At 41.3% G+C, this 23454-nt stretch overlaps 1 protein-coding gene across 1 annotated transcript in view; it reads left to right on the top strand.

Moving 5' to 3' along the window:
• FREM2 (FRAS1 related extracellular matrix 2) overlaps positions 1-23454 on the top strand; it is a 639092-nt gene that overhangs the window by 11547 nt on the left and 604091 nt on the right. The window contains exon 2 of the mRNA XM_086935067.1: positions 16431-16520. Coding sequence (XP_086791193.1) covers positions 16431-16520 — 90 coding nt within the window. The remainder of the gene's footprint in view (positions 1-16430; positions 16521-23454) is intronic.

Raw genomic sequence — 23454 nt, 5'->3', positions numbered from 1 at the left:
ACGGAGGACCTCCATCATTTCCTCTGAAATAGTCTTACGTTGGTTTAGGTTGTCTCCGACAGGGTATCCTGTAACCTTTGTATCCTGTGTGTAAATATTGATTACTATACTGTGACCCCAGTGTCTACTCCATTTTATCTCAATTTTGGTTTTAGTCTTTCACATTATAAGTATAAATTATTTTTATCTTATAAATTTTAAAAAAATATTTCAAAAAAACCCAATCAAATATGAAATTTTCTTCTTTATACAAAAAGGCACGAATATTATGGTATAAGGAAAATATCACTTTATGCACTTTATTTGAAGATATATTTACATGCTGCTACAAACACACTTCTGGCACCCAACTTGTAATTTTGTACATAATACTAATGTTGCAGTGTCCCATTGCATAAATAAGCTGAGGTCCGCATAAATTTGGAATTCATTCCGTTAGATTTGTATAACCGATTATGGGAATACCTACGGTTTTAGAGGATGTTTCTATTTTTATATTGTACATAATATATAAATTTATCAAATATATATTTTTATAATGTGAGATATATATATTTTTGTATGTTATGGTATTTTCATGAAAAATGTTGTAAATATATACATATCTGACCCAAACTATTTAGCTTATATGCACGGGAACTTAATTGCACATGGTAATGTACTCTCTTACCAATGAACTGGCATTCATGCAGTTATAATGTATTTTGTTCAATGGACAAATTATACTATGGGTTTGGTAAAGTTTGGTGTTGATACTACAATACCCAGCATGCATTTGGCATGTAGTATTTCTTCTATTTTTGCACTGGGAATAGGTGAAAGCATCACTTCTAAAAGTATAAAAATAAAAAGCGGACTATTTGTTTGTCAATTGAGGAAGAATACAGAGGTATTCGAAACGCGTCTGACAATTTGAAAATAAAATAAAGACCTTCTAGATCCACGCAAAACTGGAGTCTGTATCCGTTTCTTTGGCTGTGTTCCGGCTGGGCGCTGCAAAGGGAATTCGGAGATACTGGATATATATATATATATATATATATATACCACCAAATATGGTTATTTGCACTTGTTATTTACATGAGTTAGAAACAATGGAAGTGTGCAGTATAAAGCGATATATATTTTAAAAAAGGTATTTCTGTTTGCAAAGTGTTTTTGATGTCTCGATGATGACCTCTTTCCTCGTTCCAAGCGCCCTGAAGTCATTAGTTAGTGGTTTGCTGTGTTGTATAACTAGCCCCTAACATACCCATGCAGTGCAGAATAGATAGCTTACACCTTCAATGCCATGTGCCGGCCTTCTTTTAACAGTTTCTGGTCTCTACCTTTAATGCGCCAATCTATTTAAAGTTCATTGCCCAATTGTGACACTTGCTCACCAACTGGGGATGCTAGATTTGACTTCTCTTAGAAGCCAGAGAATGAGTAATTACTAGAGCAGAAGAAATGAGCATGAGGGAAAATACCATGTAAAGAGCAACTTACAAAGTTAATTTCCCAAGGCCACACTCAGCGTGGAACCTTAAAGCACAGTTTGCACTGTTATACTTTGGAGACGACAATCTAAGAACTGAAAAAATGTATTATAAACAGTACTCTCCTGCTTAAGTTGGCCATTCTTTCATCCGTCTGGGGTCCTTGTTTTCCTCCTGGGGTCGACTTACTGTATTGTGATAAGGCTGTGAACAGGGCTACCTCTATCCTCTCAGATCTTAGTAAGATACTGGAAAAGTAATCAATTAGACATCTCCAGGAGCATGAGGAGCACAACATCCTACTTTACAGCTACCACCCAGGACTCCGCTCCATAACAGAATGCAAACAAGGAACATCTGAAAGGATATCCTTCTCGCTGTGTCCTGATGAAGGCCAACACTGGGCATTGACATTTCACGTCCTTCTTGCAAACTAGGATGCAGTTGATCGTGTCATAGTACTAATAACTAAGGGGTTATAATGTAGGTTGAAGTCTCAGCACAGAATGGATTTAATCATACCTTCAGGGCTACAGAAAACAAACCATGTTTGATTTATTGAAATCCTCTGCTCTACGTGGTTTCTGGAGGTCTATCTGAGGATTCCCCTGTTAAATTGCTCTTAATATTAATATGTACCAACGCAGGTAATCAAAAAGTACCATTTGCACTTCATGATGTACGTGATGAAACATCAAATCTAACTCTGTCTAGAAAATGAAACGGGTTGTCATGTCTACTTCGAACATTGCCTGGGCTATGTTTACTACAGGATGAATGACAAATGCCACCATCTTGATAACTTCAAAATAGATATTCTGGCACACTGTGCTGTTGTGGTAGGCCATTCTATTTTTTAGCCCAAAACTATGGCAGAACCCTTGGCCAGATCCTGGAATAAACTGAGCACAGTCCTGGCATGTGCCTTTCCTCATCTGCCCAAATCGTCACACTAGTGATGACTAGTAACTCCCAGCTATCATGTTTCATGGCAAACTACCATTCTTACAAACTAACCATACCAAGGTTACCAACAAATCGTTTAATCAACAATCTTCGACAAGTACAAAATCAGACCATCAGATAACCCAAATACACTACACTTGCCTTAAAATGTCGGCTATGGCTAAGAGTGGAGTCCAGGAATAAATTTGCAGTCTTATGTGACAAGCATGAGTTCTAGTGGAACAAATTCCCCAAAGTTCCTGAAACAACAAGCTCCACATGATGTTACACAGGCAGGTCTGCTTGACCGCTGTTTATTCAGTAATAACATTGGGCATCTCCCTTGGACTACAGAAATCCAGGCTGTCCAATACTTTCAATCCATCCCACAGAAAACAGCAATCACCTGCTCTTCAGGACTTCCATGAAGAGTGATCGTCGCAGCAAGCCTTTGACAGATGAGATGATTGACATAGCGGGACATAACAACAGACGTATGTTTGACCAAGAGCCTACTTTGTTTTCTGGCTCAACCCATATAGCCCTAACCTCTTATAAACAAAGACCCTCACTTCATTAAGGGCCACCTCTCCTTCATCTCGATTCACAATCCAAACTGAAATTTTCTATACAGCAGACACATATAGGGAACTTTTTGCTCTTCAGTGCTGTGAAGCCATAGTGTCATGCACGGCTTGTGCCATTTCTTACCATTTCCCGGTGTGCACTTCGACACCCACTACTCTAACATTCACACACAAGTGCAAGAAAGTGATATGTTCGGTGCACTGAAAACCCCCTGAAAACTCCTTGTAAATACTCTTGATCTCTGATAAAGAATAAACAAGAAACCCTCACAGGCGTATTGTCCTGCAAGACCTTCCTAACCTTAACTAAGACAAGCTTGAAGGTTCGTGCCTGAAAATTGAAGGAAATGTGTAATTGGAAGTGATTTAATACATGCCTGTCTACATTGCAGGTGTGTCATTCAAAGTATAAATTACTTGTAATTTGGACCTCCTTGTTCAAACAAATTTTAAGTGAAAACGTGCTTTAGCAGAACTGCACCTCACTTACCCCGTCAAGCCCAGACTGGAATCTGTTCTCGGAAATGATTCTTAAGCAGAATGAACCCTCTCAACCCTTTGTTGAATGTGCCTGCTGAATGTGAGCTGAAGCCATTCACACACAGAGGGTCGACATTGGGGCTTTCATTTTACTACTTCATGTATGCAGCCTTTCATTTAATTCAACGTCACAGAGCGTAAAGGACACAAGCAACGTGCATAGGCGGGCTAGATAGATGAGGCTTGCAAATTAAGTTGCAACATTGCTTGATTTCCATTAACTTTGACATTGCACTGTTTGGTAGACTTCTACAGGGCTTCGTACCCCTGACGAGGCCACAAAGTATTCCAGTTTGCATCAGGTTCCTCGCGCCATTTCAGAGAGCCCGTTTGATCGGAAGTTGCCTGTAGTGTGGCCTACATGGAAGGTGTTGGGTGAAATGCATGATGTTTAATAAAGATATACTTCATATATGCAGCAGCCATTGTGTTGCGGAGATTGTGAGTAGATGCAGCTGTAATTACCCACCTATTATGGGTTAGTCACTATCCAGCAGTGGAGGGAACATAAGCAGAATACCGCAGGAATAGGTGAAACAGACTAGGATGTCTCTTATATGGAGAATTTCCCAAAGCAGCAGAGATGCTGCCCCAGGAAGAACCAGTAAACAACCATGGTATCTAGCATGCGTGGCCCACCAAGGGTGAGAGAGAGGCACTGTTACACGATATTGGTATACCAGACTTCAGGAAATGGCACTATGTATACACCCTTGATTATTACTCATAAAAGAACTGTGGTCTTAGTGGCCCTTTGGGACTTTTTGGCAACATCAATCTATTGCAATCACTTTGCGAGTGTTTGCATTGCCTAGGGATATCCTCACTGATGATGGGACACATGGTTAAATGTTCAAATCAGATGACCTATCGATATGACAAACAATGCATCCCACTTGATCTATTGGAGACTTGTCGTAGATGAATATAACAATGCAATTGGCTTTACCTAGGCTTCACCAGTCTCAGCACTCACATTGGTTTGACTGCTCTGTGCATGCAAAGCTGAAGTGCAAAGGAGAAGTTAAGAAGTCATATTGAAGGTCCTCAACAAGTGATGCACCTGAGGTACAGTGTCCGAGTGCTTGGTGGGAAGGGAGGGGCAGGACAAAACTTGTCTCCAGGAATATGGGCCTGGCCTTCATTTGGTTGGCTGTGGGAGCCCAGAAAAAAATAATAACAAGCAATGTCAGGGTCAGACTGGCTTGTAGGGCAATCAGGAAGTGCCCGAAGGGCTGGTTGGATATGGTTAGTTTGGGGACCGTTTTTGGGCTGTTTGTAGGCTGTTTTATGGTCTGTTGAGATGCTTTTTACGGGTGTTTCCTTCATACTGCCCTAAACATTTCCTTCAGGAAGCACAAATGTATATAGTCTCCCACACCCTGCAAAACATCAATACAGCATGTCTTTACAAGTTAAAAACGACCAAGATTTGCACATTTTGGCTTCATTTTAGGTCGAGCCTAGAGCAGCGCATGCGCTGCAGCCCGACTTTTAGTAAGGAGGATTTAGTGCTACACTGGCCTAAAGCTTGAGTGCATGTGCGCGTGAACGCGTGCAGCTGCCATGGGCCTTTCTTATCTCATTAATTTACATTTACGAGCCGTCATGGCTCATTAAGTGCTTCACACACAACTCCCTCCACCGCTCTCTCCCCCTGCAGCCCCCATCTATGCATTCGCAGATAATATAAATATAGCTTGCTTTTTGCACAGAAGTTTAGCAAGTCTTTGACAGAGCTGCTTGGGGGCCATTTTAGGGATCAGCTGCTTTCTCCCAGATACAACAGGCGGGTTTGCTCGAGATGACACCACTGGGAAGGAATTCATGTCAGATTTAGTAATGTTTATATGAACACCACAGACAAGGCTTGTTAGAAACACATGTTTTCCATTTGCATGAGGGACGAAAGAACAAAACTGCTTGCAGGCTCAGATGGTGGCATGACTCTGTGGCCCTTCTAAAGGGGCGGCCGAGCCCCCGTACACACCAACCTTGCTTAGGCACCGCTGGAAACGTAATTTCCGTAGACGCACTTATGCTGGCTTATCTTGAGATGTTTGGCCCTGTGTTTTATCTTTATAGCTGTGCTCTGCGAGTAGGCAGTGCCCTGGAGCATGCAGTGCCCTGCGTGGCTCCCTGCTGGTACACCTCTCCTAGGGTTTTTTTGCATCACACACGAGCTGTCGAGTTGAAAAAGAACGCAGTGTCACACATTCCGACAAGTGTGTCAAGTAACAGGACTTGTTGCTTTGTTTCCCACGAATCACCCCCCCACAGTAGAGGGGTGTCTGTATCAAGTGTCTTAGCTCACAGATCACACACTGAACCCGCAGTGAACTGTGACATTTCTGCTTCTCTCCGTATTGGGGATGGTTTATTTTTCTAAATGGGCCAGGCTTAGTATTTTTATACTTTTATATTATTGGCACTGGAAAGTTACTGATTTGCTGACAGCTATTCCACGCCCTCCCGATGTCAGAATGTGCCCTGTACAAATGATAAAAATATACTTACACACACACACACATAAACATGTCAAGTCAAAAATGTTGTATCTGATCTTTCTAACAACAAGAGAAGTGGGGGAGGGTCTAGGGGGCAATGTTTAGAGACCGGTTGTACTCCATACCCCTAAGTAGGAACCTGACTGACTGAAGGGAGAACAGCGGTCTAAAGAGTGTGACTGAAATTACCTATGTTGAAGCACCTACAGTTCACCAGTTATACATAACTCGTCCAATCCCAGGCTAGAGTAAGGTTTCCATCAGCCCACCCATTTGGCGGAACTTCGTCATCTGGAGAACCAGGAGAGAGGGGTCAAATATAGCCAAGGTAGTACAGAGGCTAATATACAAAAGTACTAGGCCTCCTACTCTCTGGATGACTCAGCCTCTATGTTTATTCAAGGTATGTAAGGACCGGTGGAGTCCAGTGCAGGTGATAAGTTCAAGTGTGATAAAAATGACTAGAAGGACAAAAAATATGTTTATTGGGGATTGTCCTAATGCCATATAATAAAAACCGCCTGATAGTTTGGGAATTTTTTTTCCTATCTTTTGGCTAGGAGTGAGGTCAACATGTTTCAGCCGAGAGGGTCATTGACCCGGCTTTCTTCAGGACCTAAAAGGTGATGTGCGCTACTGAAAATGCAACTGTTAACGTGAGAACAAAAATAATATATTCAACAAAAGAAAATGGATCAGTGGTTGTTTACCACCCTACCAGACATATATCCCATATGTGTGTGGTTCCAAAGTTACTTCCTCATCCCTGAAACAGAAAGGAATATTATCGAGGATAAAGCTACTCAACTTGAGGAGGTGAATGGAAAAAGTGCTCAAAACAGGGAGGTTATATGTGTCACATAGTCATTCATACATTATATACGACTGGTCCCATTAGCCATAAAGTACTGGCAGTGGAGATTATAATTTTAATAAAAGGAAGGTATTCACCCAGCTTTCTGTGGGGGTAAGCCTCACCTCACTCGGCAACCGCTCGGCGGTTGAGGCCCCGCTCTAGTAGTAAGAAAAGAAACCATGGGGAACAACAAGTGATTACATAATCTAACTTATATACCCCTAGTAAACTCACATAAAAAACCTCTATCTTAGGTGCCCACAGACCGTGTCATACAAAAAAGCGGACCCGGCTGACATCCAATGGAGGAGTTGCTTTTAATCTGACCAGGATTTTATTGTGCCAAACTCTGTGATTACAATCAATGTTGGGATAGAGAGACAGCTATCATCCTAACCAGAAAGGTTCATGCGATATTGCTCTCTGGAAGAAGATCAGGCTATCTGTAATGTTACCAATGATTAAAAATAAAGATAAAGATAATAATAATAATAACCAGATAAAAGTTCATTGTATTGGTTAAAGATGTTGGCTATAATGCACTAAATAGAAGAATAGTATATTCTGCTGAGCATGGTCATGCTGAATGTAGCTTCTATGCCCAAAGAGACAGATGGAGGGCAGTCAGAACAAAATGGAGCTTAATAAGCTGGCTAGAAAGAAGCAACCAAGACACCGGGCTGTAATTCCTCTAGAGCAACAGAAGTCAGCACTTACCTATCCGTCGGTACCTCGTCGCAGGCTGTGAGCAGTGTGGGAGGTACCGAGGGAGACAGGGAGTGCTCTCTTATACTGTCGCTGATTGGTTGATAAGGTCTCATTAGTCAATTATCCAATACGATACAGCCGCTGTCTGTTTGTTTGACGGCTTGTATCGGTCTTGTAGAGCACATGATACGCTTGCGCGGGTTTGCGGCACTGTTCTATTCCGAGCGTGACCGTTGTATATGTCCGTAATACTCGTGCGCCAATCCCGCCCCACGCTTTTTGTATGCACTAGGGCGGAGAGGCGTGGGCTTTTCTAAGACACTAATTCAATGTGCCTGCGTACTAGGCATTTGTTCGCTTGTATGCGTATTCATTGTATGAGAGCTGGGTGGCAGCGGCAGCACAAGTTCTAGATAAACGGCAACTTCATCGAAGTATGTGGAAGAGCTGAGTGTATATAGGAAACGGGCGAAAATCCTTTCCATATACACTATGAGTCTCGTTATTATTGAGGTGATCATGATTTAAAAGTCAGAATACGAAAATCATCAACAAAGTATGTGTAAGGAATTGAGTGTGTATGGAACAATCAGGGAGAATCCATTCCAAATACATATGTAAATCTTGTTCTTTGTGAGATGGTAATAGTTGGAATCTAAATATTATACGCAAAGCTGCTAGACAGAATAATAAACAAGCCGGCCTTGTCTAAGTGTAGAATGCGGTCACAGGCCTGAAGTTGCACTCAGCCCAATAGAACGTGCTCTAGATAGCTGTATGAGGTGGTTCTAAAGGGGCCGTATGATCCGTATATATAATTCAGAGTTCGAGTCTTTTTCAAACACTTCAAACGAGAGTTGTCTTGCAGCTCAACTAGTTTTAGTATAAGGATTGCTCAGTGTGCATATTACGGACAGCCGCCGGTTTGTTCAATTACATCGGCATTTATAGAGTCCCATGATGGGGATGACTGTTGGTGGTAGTAGGACTGTTAGAGGTGTTGTAGAAAGTTATAATGACAGCTATTTACTCATGTCTAATGGGGGACCCAGAATATGTCTCCCATAGGTCATATAACTGTCAGGTGATTACCCAGCTCAATAAATGGATTGCAACGATATTGAAGTTAGTAAAGACACGTTGCTAGGGCAATTATTAGTTTTTAACGACAGTATTAAGTCTGGTTTTCAGTTACCGGCAATGGTATGGCACTTCAGATGTGACAGGTGGAGATCAAATGAAGATCAAATCTGTACCCAGGGAATGTTGTTGTTCAGACCTTCTGTATCAGTCCTGAGTCTAAAAATCCATCTTTGCTCCCTGATGAACAGGAATCTAGAAATATCAGTCACATGTTGGGGAGTCGTGGGGTGTTCAAGTATCACCCATCTCATGTCGTCTGCCTGATGTTTGGCACTTAGGAAATGATTGGTTAGACATGTAGCTTGCTTACAGCAGCATATGATGCTTTTGTGCTCGCTGATTCGTAACTTGATTTTACGAATAGTGTGGCCCACGTATCTCAAGGAGCACGGACAGGAGATCATGTAGATCACACGGTCAGTGTTGCAATTAGTATGGTTATGCAGAATCCAAGGGCGGTCAGTCCCAATATCCACGGATTCAGTCTTGACAAATGTAAGCCTTTCGGTTGCTGGTTTAGTCGTACTTTGATCAAGTAGAGCATCCCGATTGACATTGGAGGCTCTCTCCCAAGCTCTTCGTACCAGATGTTTAGGGTACTCTCGAGCCTGGAGTTGTGATGACAAGACTTGGGCATGTTTGTGGAAGAGTGCTGATGTTGAACAGTTTCTGCGTACTCTTAAAAATTTTAAGAGTACGCAGAAACCAGCAACCGACGAAACCAGCAACCGAAAGGCTTACATTTGTCAATACCTTCTGCACACTGTCTAATAAAATACAAAAGACGGTTTACAGACATTGGCGTATCCTTAATATTGCCACAGAGAAGATTCCCCCACCATTGTTTGCCTTTACACGGGGCCCAAGCCTACGCGACAGCCTTGTACATACTCAACCAAGACGACAGTTGACACCTGAGTCTAACACTCTCTGGGGACTCCCACCGGTACGTGGCCACTATCCTTTTGGCTCATGCAGTGTCTGTCCCCAGACGATGAAGACTGAATCCGTGGATATTGGGACTGACCGCCCTTGGATTCTGCTTAACCATACTAATTGCAACACTGACCGTGTGATCTACATGATCTCCTGTCCGTGCTCCTTGAGATACGTGGGCCACACTATTCGTAAAATCAAGTTACGAATCAGCGAGCACAAAAGCACCATACGCTGCTGTAAGCAAGCTACATGTCTAACCAATCATTTCCTAAGTGCCAAACATCAGGCAGACGACATGATACTTGAACACCCCACGATTCCCCAACATGTGACTGATATTTCTAGATTCCTGTTCATCAGGGAGCCAAGATGGATTTTTAGACTCAGGACTGATACAGAAGGTCTGAATGACAACATTCCCTGGGAACAGATTTGATTTTCATTTGATCTCCACATGTCACATCTGAAGTGCCATACCATTGCCAGTAACTGAAAACCAGACTTAATACTGTCGTTAGAAAGTAATAATTGCCCTAGCAACGTGACTTTACTAACTTCAATATCGTTGCAATCCATTTATTGAGCTGGGTAATCACCTGACAGTTATATGACCTATGGGAGACATATTCTGGGTCCCTCATTAGACACGAGTAAATAGCTGTCATTGTAACTTTTTAAAACACCTCTAACAGTCCTACTACCACCAACAGTCCTCCCCATCATGGGACTCTATAAATGCTGATGTAATTGAACAAACCGGCGGCTGTTCGTAATATGCACACTGAGCAATCCTTATACGAAAACTAGTTCAGCTGCAAGACAACTCGCGTTTGAAGTGTTTGAAAAAGACTTGAACTCTGAATTATATATACGGATCAAACGGCCCCTTTAGAACCACCTCATACAGCTATCTAGAGCATGTTCTATTGGGCTGAGTGCAACTTCTGGCCTGTGACCGCATTCTACACTAAGACAAGGCCAGCTTGTTTATTATTCTGTCTAGCAGCTTTGCGTATAATATTTAGATTCCAACTATTACCATCTCACAAAGAACAAGATTTACATATGTATTTGGAATAGATTCTCCCTGATTGTTCCATACACACTCAATTCCTTACACATACTTTGTTGATGATTTTCGTATTCTGACTTTTACATCATGATCACCTCGATAATAACGAGACTCATAGTGTATATGGAAAGGATTCTCGCCCGTTTCCTATAGACACTCAGCTCTTCCACATAATTTGTTGAAGTTGCCGTTTATCTAGAACTTGTGCTGCCGCTGCCACCTCTCCGCCCTGGTGCATACAAAAAGCGTATGGCGGGATTGGCGCATGCGCATTACGGACATATACAACGGTCACGCTCGGAATAGAACAGTGCCGCGAAACCGCGCAAGCGTATCATGTGCTCTACAAGAACGATACAAGCTGTCAAACAAACAGACAGCGGCTGTATCGTATTGGATAATTGACTAATGAGACCTTATCAACCAATCCGCGACAGTATAAGAGAGGACTCCCTGTCTCCCTCGGTACCTCCCACACTGCTCGCAGCCTGCGACATGGTACCGACGGATAGGTAAGTCCTGACTTCTGTTGCTCTAGCGGAATTACAGCCCGGTAGCTTGGTTGCTTCTTTCTAGCCAGCTTATTAAGCTCCATTTTGTTCTGACTGCCCTCCATCTGTCTCTTTTGGCATAGAAGCTACATTCAGCATGACCATGCTCAGCAGAATATACTTTTCTTCTATTTAGTGCATTATAACCAACATCTTTAACCAATACAATGTACTTTTATCTGGTCATTATTATTATCTTTATTTTTAATCATTGGTAACATTACAGATAGCCTGATCTTCTTCCAGAGAGCAATATCGCATGAACCTTTCTGGTTAGGATGATAGCTGTCACTCTATCACAACTTTGAGTGTAATCACAGAGTTTGGCACAATAAAATCCTGGTCAGATTAAAAGCAACTCCTCCATTGGATGTCAGCCGGGTCCGCTTTTTTGTATGACACAGTCTGTGGGCACCTAAGATAGAGGTTTTTTATGTGAGTTTACTAGGGGTATATAAATTAGATTATGTAATCACTTGTTGTTCCCCATGGTTTCTTTTCTTACCACTAGAGCGGGGCCTCAACCGCCGAGCGGTTGCCGGGTGAGGTGAGGCTTACCCCCACAGAAAGCTGGGTGAGTACCTTCCTTTTATTAAAATTATTATCTCCACTACCAGTACTTTATGGCTAATGGGACTAGTCGTATATAATGTATGAACAACTATGTGACAGATATAACCTCCCTGTTTTGAGCACTTTTTTCGTTCACCTCCTCAAGTTGAGTAGCTTTATCCTTGATAATATTCCTTTCTGTTTCAGGGATGAGGAAGTAACTTTGGAACCACACACATATGGGATATATGTCTGGTAGGGTGGTAAACAACCACTGATCCATTTTCTTTTGTTAAATATATTATTTTTGTTCTCACGTGAACAGTTGCATTTGCAGTAGCGCACATCACCTTTTAGGTCCTGAAGAAAGCCGGGTCAATGACCCTCTCGGCTGAAACATGTTGACCTCACTCCTAGCCAAAATACAGTAAAAAAAATTCCCAAACTATCAGGCTGTTTTTATCATATGACATTAGGACAATCCCCAATAAACATATTTTTTGTCCTTCTAGTCATTTTTATCACACTTGCACATATCACCTGCACTGGACTCCACTGGTCCTTACATACCTTGAATAAACATAGAGGCTGAGTCATCCAGAGAGTAGGAGGTCTAGTACTTTTGTATATTAGCCTCTGTACTACCATGGCTATATTTGACCCATCTCTCCTGGTTCTCCAGATGACGAAGTTCCGCCAAATGGGTGGACTGATGGAAACCTTACTCTAGCCTGGGATTGGACAAGTTATGAATAACTGGTGAACTGTAGGTTCTTCAACATAGGTAATTTCTGTTACACTCTTTAGACCGCTGTTCTCCCTTCAGTCAGTTAGCATCTGATCTTTCAACAAAGGTCCTACCATCAGTTTTTTCACACTGACCTTTCCTTGTGTGGCAGACATGCTTCCGTATACTTTTTAAGAAACATCTAGCTTTAAACACAATATACTGGATTTGCATCTATTTATTGTGCTTCATGCACGACAGTCCTGCAAGGACTCCGGCATGTTAAACCTTGGGCCCCAGAGACTACGTGCACTGCACTGCACCGCTTGTGTTTTTTTCCTTCCCGTCATCAGCGTCTTTGATGTTTCCAGTTCTCAGCTTCCCTCATCCCGCAACCCTGCCCAGCACAGCACTGTCAGGCTAGGAGGTCGCATAACATCATGGATGTTGTGTGTTTCGAAATATCCCTGGTTAAAGAGCTGCTGTCTCAGTTTGAAAGCTAATGGGTGGAAATAACACACTGATATATCTGCTCCAAATTCTAAAACATGCATAGGTGCAGGTATTGATGAAAAACGTTCTGAATCTTGCCTAAGCATTTTGCTTCGCATTTTTAATGTGAGGCAGAGGTGCTAAAAGTAAGATACTCTGGAAAAGACATACCCATGTATACTAGGAGTGCTGGTCTCCTCGCCCTTCGTTGCTTGGTATTGAATGCCTCGTCACTTTCTTCCTCCTTGGGGGCCTGTATTAGAACTGAGTGGGCTTGTGTACTGGGCCGCCTCTAGGCGCTACGTGATTGGGTGATGCGCAAGGCTGCCTGGGTTGTGGTCTTGGGATAGAGGGGTTGTGGGTTTGCTGTTGTTTTTCACTGATTTGTCTACCTAAGAGCAGTCAAGATGTATGCACTCTTTAAGGTACAGTCCTTTCTACTGTTTCTTACACACACTCACCCAGCACCATTTCCATGCACAAAAACTATTTACTCTTTCTTTCACACTCAGTGTGTAGTAATTGTATAGATCTTCAATACCTTCGGGCCACAGCGCCCAGGATAATGTGGTGCACGACTAAACTTTTGTTAGGTCCCAAAAGCGAGACCTTTTGGCTATGCCAATGCTTGTTTAGCAATGTGATTCGCTGAAGGGATACTTTTTTATTTTCGTCCCGCACCTATTTCCTGTCCTTGTACGAACCTGTGCTATTTGTGGAAGAAGAAACCACACTGTAATATTTAGTAACAGTTGCTAGTCCATCAAACTTGTATTGATTCAATACATAGCTACCTGTTCAAGTTAAGCTGCTTGCCTGTCAGTTGCTGTAAGCATAGACTCCAAGCTTATCAAGGGCGGACGGTATGCAGGCATGGATGCACCCAGATGTCTCTCCCTCCATGGGACCATCACAACAAAAGGAGTCATTATGATTATTTATATATTTGTGTTTGCGAACATCACAAGAATTAAACTAGTTAAAGTGTAATAAAAGGCATTGAATGCAGCGGAGTGGTACATTCCGCTAAATGTGCTGCTCTTAAGTTCAGCTGACCTTACTGGTTACTTTCTGAATCCTTACTGTACCTTTTCAACCCATACCATTCTGCATCAAAGTAGGCAAAAAAACAAAGTATATGTACTGCATTTTTGTTTTTGATAGTTTGGTGCAGATTGATATGGCTGTGGCTGTATGGTGGTGGGGTTATAAGCTGAGCAAAAATACCCTTTCCTGGGGAGCTTATATTCGAGCAATAACTTCAGAGGCATGTGTACTGTCACTTTCAGGGCCTAATTCCGAGTTTAGCATTCCATAGGCCCGCCAAACTTTGGTGGAGGTGCTGTGGCGGTCGGGAACCGCTGCACCAGTGGTCTGACTGCCGTATTAAGAGTACGGTGGTCAGACCAGGAGAGGACCACCACAGCTGCCAAAGATCCACGATCCCTGGCTCTGGCGCGGCACTTTTGAGGCTGCAATATGCTTGGCGGTGCCACTGCGGTACGGCCATGGATATATCACGAGTTTCCTCACTGCAACTCTAACCACAGCAATGAGACTGCATTGGAAAGGGTGGTGGCGAGGAAGTGGCACCCTCTTTCTTCAAGCTCCTGGAATACATGCAGTAGTGCACATGGTGTGCCCCCCTGTGTGCATGAACCCCCTTTCATGCATTCGTTACAGTAAGAGGGTATACCCATGTAAGTCACTGGGACCTGGGCAAAATATGGTACAGGAAAGAGGGGTCCCAATAATAATTTAATATGTAAAACACACTGAATTTTAAAGAATGAGAATAAAAAAATTCACAATGTGAGAAACAAATCGCAAGGAACACCTTTACATATTCAAATGGTAACATTTCTAGTGACGTATAAGGAGCCTGATGTAGGTAGCCTAATACCGGTCGATAACGGCCGAAATTACCGAATTTCGACCGTTACCGACCGGTATTGGGCTTTCCAGATGTAGGTGGCATTTTTTAAGGATTCAGTATTTTACCGAATCAGTAATTTAAGGATTCGGTAAAATACAGAATTCTTAACATACCGAATCAGTAAAATACCGAATCCGGGTTGTAGGAAGCACTCAAATTAGTGCATTCCTTAGTTAAGGATTCGTTATTTACCACCAACTAGAAGTTGGTGGTAAATAATGAAAACCCTTGAAAAAGCATTTTTTTTGCTTTTCCAACAGTGCCATGTTGCAGACCTACATGCCCTTAGGGCATGTATGTCTGCAACATGTGCACCCATACAAAATTGAGGGGTGCAACAGGGTGTCAAAGTGACACCCTGCCACCTTTCAATGTTTCCCCAATTACCGAATCGGTATTTACCGATTCGGTAATTGACATTCATTCCTATGGGCCTCCAGGCCCATAGGAATAAATGGCAAATACCGAATCGGTAAATACCGATTCGGTATTTACCGAAACTTACTGATTTGGTAATTTTTTCGGTAAAATTACCTACATCCCATTTGCCTGTTCTTAAATACCGAATCGGTATGATTCGGTATTTAAGAATCGGTAATCTGGAATTACCTACATCGGGCCCAAGGTGTCTTAAGGTGTTGACGACTTTTCGATCCATGTGAACAATGCATGGATCATCATCAGGACATTAAATGCATGCCTCTGTGATTTAGCCCTAAATAATCATAAGTTTCACGTATGATGAAAAGGATGAATTGTAAAGTCAGGAGTGCGAGCCACATTCATCTGTATGTAAAGGTGTTCTTTGCGCATTGTTTCTCACATTGTGAATTGTTTCTGTAACAAACCGTGAGCTTTGCCTGAGCCTCCTTGTGTGTTTCATAACTGTTTGTTCCTGTTGGTGTAGTAGGATACAGGCTTGTGTCCCACTTTCTGTATTTTCGTTTTTACATATTTCAAAAAATTGTTAACTATTAAATACTAGACCTCTGTCTGGCTGGACAAGTTCAACCAACATAGTACTGATCGGGTCTATATTCATTCACGTGTTTTTTATCCCTATTTTCCCTAGGGACCACTGTTGTTTAAAATGATTGAATTCCGAGGTCCCTGGCTGACTTTACTTGGGCCCCCTTGTTGTCTCAAAATATAGTATTTTGATGAAGGCATATCAGTACTCTGTATGAGTCTCGTTTCACTGTGTCAGTGGGTCTTCCGTGATCTTTTACAGTTCCCCCATTATTTTTGTGTTTGTGTTGTTTGTAGACGGATACTGGAAGGTGCACGTGCACCTGTTCCTTTCTGGCTTGTATAGTGTTGTTACATTGTGCTTGCAGCTGTTACTTACTCCCCGGGCTTGCATTTAATTAAAAAGATCTTTCTTTCCCATTTTTCAGCTGATATCGATGACATGAAGATCTGCTACGTGTTAAGGGACGGAGTTAATGCAACCAATGATATCTTTCACTTCACAATTGAAGATAGCGGTAAGAACCTCCCTCGTTGAAGAAGTTGGCTGCAGGCAACACATTTCCTGCAGCTGTTCTCAGATAATTACAGGATGCTCCAAAACCCTATTTGTGTACAGTGATTACTCTGATTTAACACAAACATTAGATTCATGAATGTCAGTACTGATCTGTTAGCATTTGTTTATTTGGAACTCTAACAAGGAAACACAGCCATTATAATAATTAATGGAATACTTGTCACAATGGGGTGGTCTTTTTACTCTCTATTTGTTTGTATATTTGCTTTGTATATATTCCTGAAATCAAGTTGATGTTGTTTCCCTGCTGACAGTGTTACAAAGGGTGGAAAACCCAAGGATACGTGAATGTGCATGATTTAGCAGAGGTGTGTGGGTTCATGATGTTTGGAGCTATTCTGCTTCTTTACAGTAGTGTTCGAGGTCTGGTGGCTGTAGGTAGTAGCCGTTGGTAGGAGGCTGAGAAGAAAAGATGTGCTTTCAGCTTGTTGCCGGAACGACAGACTTTGTGTTGGGCTTTTGATCCATTGGGGCAGAGAGTTTGAGAGTCAGAGGCTAACTATTCTGAAAGTCAGCCTCATTGTTTAGGTAGCTCTACTTGAGTCCTTTCTACGGAAGACGGTCAATTTGTGCGCTATATGTATAGTGTGCTTGAGTTTCTCTGTAAAAGATGTACGTAAAGGTTTTTGCTTAAGTATTGAACCATGATTTCTCTCTTGAAGCCAAGATTTTTTGATCTGCAGTGATACAAGACAAATTGAAAGACTTGCGCATTCCACTTGCTTCATTTTTGTAGGATACTCTATGAGTCAAAGGTAGTTTAGGGTGTAGGCAATGGAGGAAACAGTAATGCATGAACATCACATAGGAGATGAAAAGTAATGGTTACCAAAAGTTTTACGATTTAATTTGTATCAGTGGATAACACAAGTTAAAGAGGGAGTATGACAATATAGAAGCTTGAATTTTGCTCTGTGGTGAAGGGCCAGAATGGAAAGTAACTGTCCTCAGCAAGAGATTTTTGAGACGTCTTCACACACACACATGCACATGCGCACACACGCACATGCACACACACACACACATACACACACACTGTGCTGGTAGGCACTAGAATCCATTGAAGACATATCAGTGAAATAGTGATGTGCTTCTATTGGTAAAAACAACGAGTTCTCAGTTTGGACCAGCTCACTGCAACAGATAGTCATGAAGTGGAAATAAAATTCTAGAATGTGAACAATTAGAAACATGGCTATTGGACAATGAGTAGCAGGTCTAAATGATCACCTTTACAAACTGTCCTTACCCGTTTTGGAAAAGCCCTTTGTCCTTCAGGACTCTGTATGTGTGCAAAACAAATCATTAACTTTCTAATGTAGATATACATTGTCTCCCAGCTTAGGGACTCCTCTTTAACAGAGAAGACATGCATTCGTTTGACCAGATGTTTCAATGGTGGTAATGATTCTGTCTCCCATTGCCAATTATTACTCCCTTGGAGTGTGTCTATGTGCCAAAAGGTGAATGCCTTAATAAATGCACCTAAATTCGATTTGGATAAGCTTACCATGCTCCCCCCAAAATACATAACTCGTGTCAGAGTGAGTGATTTCAGGTACAATTCCTACGCAATGTCACCTTCATTTTTTGTGATAATAATTACGCAGTTTTTTGCATTGAGCAATTTTCATCATGTTTTCACATTTTTCTTTTAAGAACACAGCCTCCTCTTTATTACTTTTGACAATATACACATACAGCAGAAGAGCAGTTGTTCATTTAGGCATCAAAGTATTTTTGGCATAAGTCCTTTTTATTCACAGATGCTATTTATTTTTATTAACAACAGGATTAAATTCTTCTTTTTATTTATAAGTAAATGTCAATGACTATACACAAACATTCACTTTTATCTTAACAATTCAACTTCTTAAGGCTATCATTTGATGTTCATTTTTACTTTGAGCTATAAAAAATGCAGATATATTTCAGTCAAAGTATTACTTTTAACATTCGCCTTTTTCTTATTAGCAACAAAATGGCAGCCCCCTTGTTACTTTTGAAGGCTTATGCATACCTAGAGCTGTCATTTTGTTGGAGAGCAAATCATAGAAGAGAAAGGAAGAAATTGACTAGGCACAGTATTCTTGGCATGCCAAGGGAGCTTGGGCAGTGGAGTAGCAACAAATGCATAGCTAGTATCGCCAATCTGCTGTATAATGAAGGTTCAGGGTGTGTCGAATTTTGTGTGAGAAGCTGGGGTGAGAGTTGTTTAGCTATCATCAATGTTTGGTTCAGAAATGTCCCCTGCATGGTTTTGCTGTCTGACCCCTGGGAATAAATAGCCGTGGTTATATTAACAATGTAGAAGAATTTTACAATGAAGTAAACAAAACTTGTTTCAAGTACTTTGTAGACATATCTATGCAATTTAAAAGAAAAAAGTTAGAGTTTTGTGAGTACATCGATTTTTTTCTTATTTCATGAATTGTGGCAGTTGGATTGACATTTAATATTCGAAGTTCCCTTCTCAGGATGCATAATTTAAGATTTTGTAAATATGAATAACATTATTATGAATATTAATACATGTAAATGTATATACAATGTATGTATATACAATATTTATTTTAAATGCACAAAACTCACCTCCAAAACTAACTAAAACATCCTCACATGGCGGTATATTCAACCGTCACACTAAGCTATGACACTGCCACTTAAATCCTTAAATATTTTTTTACCCTATACCTATTGTTAGCCCCAGAGCCCTTTTAAGACAGTGAAACACGTAAGTGAACCCTTCATCCAACATGGCAGGTATTTCAGGACATGTTTTCATTATCTTGGACAGCAATTTGTATCTGATTGAGGTTGGGGCTACTCCATCCCCTTAATTATTTATTTTTTCCAATAATATTATACACCAATTACTATCAATTGAGCAATGTCATATTAGATGCAACACATACAGTTTGCGTCATCTTGACATTCAGACCTTCTACCAGATCCTGCTCACTCCTTACATATTCGTCAGTATTATGGCAAGGGTATTAGAGACATCATCAATTGCACTGGTCCCACTACATCTAATATAATGATGCTAAAGTTTCCTACACTTCTCATGAATTGGAATATCACCTCATCCGTATCCAGATACTCCTGACTGCGCATCAAAATTTTGTGTGTCTTGGGTTTTCTCTTGTCCCATAACCTCTCTTATCAATTCAGCCCATATAGTCAAGCCTCGCACCTGACCTTCCGCATTCTGAGTTCTTCCACCAAAGCCCATTCAGCAAGATCCTTTTCCCAATGGACTATGTCAATTTTGCCATTTAATTGCTATCTGTCATCTGCACAAAACTTAGAGCAGAGAGCAAATTTGTGCTCGATTTTCCCATTAATACATTTTGGAACAATCCCCATGAGACACCACTGCCTCACAGAGCAATCTGAAGTGACTCTTGTAACTTTGGTCAGCTTGGTTATTATCCCACCCCAATAAGTTTGTAACTTTGTGCATGACCGGGTCACATGAAGGAATGTCTCTTGACCTGCACCTTGGACAGGTGCGAGACATATGCAGCTTTATCTTGCTCAGTTTCACCGGTGTTAAGTAGGTATGATGCAAGAGATTAAAATGTATTAATTTAAAATGTGCATTATTGACATTTCCTGGGCCTGAGAACATTCTATCTTCCATTCGCTATCTGCCAATGGGGTGTCTAAGTCTGGGTCCTAGCATAGCTTAGTCATCAACAGTTTATCTTGTGTATCTTGTTTAAGGACTTTGTAGGTATGAAACTAGTAGTCGATATTGACCCATATCCAACAATCCTGTCAAGGTGGTAGATGCATCCTGCATTCTCAGGAACCCTAACCAAATTTCCATATCACTTCTAAGTCATTTCACATTTTGCAGAGTCGTCTCCTGCCTAACCCTTAATGCCTCCGGAGCCTCATCAAACTTTATCAATTCCACATTGGGGTTCAAATCCCCAAGGGTGTGACATCCCCCTTCCTTTCAACTCACCACCGGCATATCTTAGAACTTTCGCCAAACAGCTGCAGCCATCAAATAGCTAAGTCCCTAGCAAAAGAAGAACATCTCAGGATTCTTTTAACCACTGCTTCCCATTCAATCATTGTTTGGAATACTACATGTGGCACTCATCCTGGGCTTTGCTTCCTCTCATAAGGAGTATCAGTAGTGTCCTTCCCCCTTTTCTTCTCCTCTGTAGCTGTTTCTCCGAATTATCAATCTCTCTGCACCATTTTGCAGCATGTTACATCCGCGCTGCCATGTAGTACAATTCGAGTTCTGGTAATCCCAGGACACCTTGATGTCCTTCTTTTTAAGTATTTTAGTTCTCTCGCTTCTTCCCTTTCCTAGCCTAGACCAACAAGACAAGGAGACTCTCAAATTATTCGAATGTAGAGCATGGTATGACACAAAGTATGAGGTGTAAAGGCATCTAGGGAATAAAACTACTGCTATTCTGTCCACTATGGACAATAAAAGAGTATGAAAGAGTATTCCACAATTGAGGCAAATCATGAAGTCCACACATAACTCTGCTCATATACTACCTTTTTTGAAGTGTCTCCCACTGAATTCCCAATTTTGGGAGTTCCTCCCATGCCACCCTTTATAGAGTTCCAAGAAGAAGCACGTCAACACTGTTTTATCCTTATTAACCTTTAGTCATTTAGGACCATATGTACTAAAGCATTTTCCCATTGACATAGAATGGGTTAAACCCTTTGATACAGCTGGCCCAAAGTCTTGATCACTCTGCAGAGCTGTTCACCTCTCATGTCAGTCCAGGCAGCTGCCTATCTGGCTATTAGAGGTACACCAAAGTGTTGTCTGTGTATAATGACACCATATGTATGACTTTACCTGTCATAATACCCCACCCATGTAACACCTTTCACTAATGGATCAATCGCCAGGGCAAAGAGTATCATAGAGAGGGGAAAGGTCTGCTTGGCTCACCTCACTATATCCCATTGTGCAGACGCAGTACTACTAGACCTCAACCTAGGCACTGGGTCAGTGTATGATAACCTAATCCATCTCCTAAAGACTTGGGCCAATTCCCTTGTGTCGAAGGATTGTAAACATGTATTCCCATTTAAGCATATTGATTGCTTTCCCAATATCGAACACGACCAGTGCCCCAACCACCTCTGACTCCACTCTGTCAATTAAGACATGACTAAGTTGTCTTAATTAAGTAACGTGCGGTTACCTAGAATAAATCCGCACAGGTTCTCATGAACCAAGGCAGTCGTGATACATGTTAATCTGTTTGCCAGGGATTTTGCTAGTATTTTTGTGCCAGTTTTTATCTTGAAGAGCAGCATGTAGGCCCCTATTCTGAACAAATCCCTATCAGGTGTAGGTACCATCACCGCTATGGCTTCTTTCATGGTTTGTAGAAGCTTGCCCACCCCACTAACTTCATTGCATATCTCAAGCAATTTCCTGCAGGTAAACCAGCATTATTTTGTGCTCAAAAGGAACCTACCCAAATACTGAGTCAACTTTATTCAGACAACCGCATCGCCTGTGACCAGCACCCTCAAGCCTGTTATGTGTTATGAGTAGCAGGATAGCAGGTGAATTCCTGGGCAATCAGGTGCATCTCTCTCCACACATCTATGCGGTCTAACCTGCACATAAAATCCTGAAGTGTTCCTATCATTACAGGTTTTGTGTGTTTTTTAGGAGTGTATTTATCCATTCTCCCATCATTTGTGCAATTGAAATCCCCAGCCCATATAAATGGGATGTCTAAGTATGGTATACATAATTTAAACAATGTCCAAAGAAAGGTTTTATCATCAATATTTGGTACAGAAGCATTAATGAGACATAATTTCCATACCATCCAGTAGTCCGTAGACCATCAGAAATATACCCTTCACATCTGCACTGATAGCCCGATAAAGAAATGGGACACTTAGGGTCATTCAAAAGGACACCACTCTTGCATACAACAAGTATGTGGAAAAGTAGTTGTCCTTGACTTTTCTTTCAAACCCTCCTCTTCATCTCATCAGTCAAGTGGGTCTCTTGAAGAAAAGCAATTTTGATATCATGTTTTCTAAGATATGCACACATCTCTGTACCGTTTCCCATAATCATTTAGGGGTGTGTTACTGCTACAACGCATCTTTTACAACGTAATGCTGTTACAACGCAGCTATTACATCGCAAATACCATTACAATGCATGCCATTACAACGCATGGCATTACATAGCAGATGCTATTACAACGCATACCATTACATCGTAAGTATTGGTAAGTATTTAATTTTTTTTTTATTTTATTTAATATTTTATAATTGATTTAATTATTATTAATTATAAAAAAATATTTATTTCGTTTTTAAATATTATAAATTAAATATATTAATTTAAGTATTTTTTAAAATAAGTATGAGTATAGGAGTATATGTTTTGGGGTACTGATGTATATGTTTTGGGGTGTTTGGGTATTTTTAGGTTTTAGGGCAGTGTTTGGGTTTTGGGGTACAGGGGTGTTTTTAGGTTTTAGGGCAGGGTTTGGGTTTTGGGGTACAGGGGTGTTTTTAGGTTTTAGGGCAGGGTTTGGGTTTTGGGGTACAGGGGTGTTTTTAGGTTTTAGGGTAGGGTTTGGGTTTTGGGGTACAGGGGTGTTTTTAGGTTTTAGGGCAGGGTTTGGGTTTTGGGGTACAGGGGTGTTTTTAGGTTTTAGGGCAGGGTTTGGGTTTTGGGGTACAGGGGTGTTTTTAGGTTTTAGGGCAGTGTTTGGGTTTTGGGGTACAGGGGTGTTTTTAGGTTTTAGGGCAGGGTTTGGGTTTTGGGGTACAGGGGTGTTTTTAGGTTTTAGGGCAGTGTTTGGGTTTTGGGGTACAGGGGTGTTTTTAGGTTTTAGGGC

The sequence above is a fragment of the Lissotriton vulgaris genome, chromosome 8 (assembly GCF_964263255.1).
Source record: "Lissotriton vulgaris chromosome 8, aLisVul1.2, whole genome shotgun sequence".
Lineage (NCBI taxonomy): Eukaryota > Metazoa > Chordata > Amphibia > Caudata > Salamandridae > Lissotriton > Lissotriton vulgaris.
This window is presented reverse-complemented; position numbering and strand designations above follow the sequence as displayed.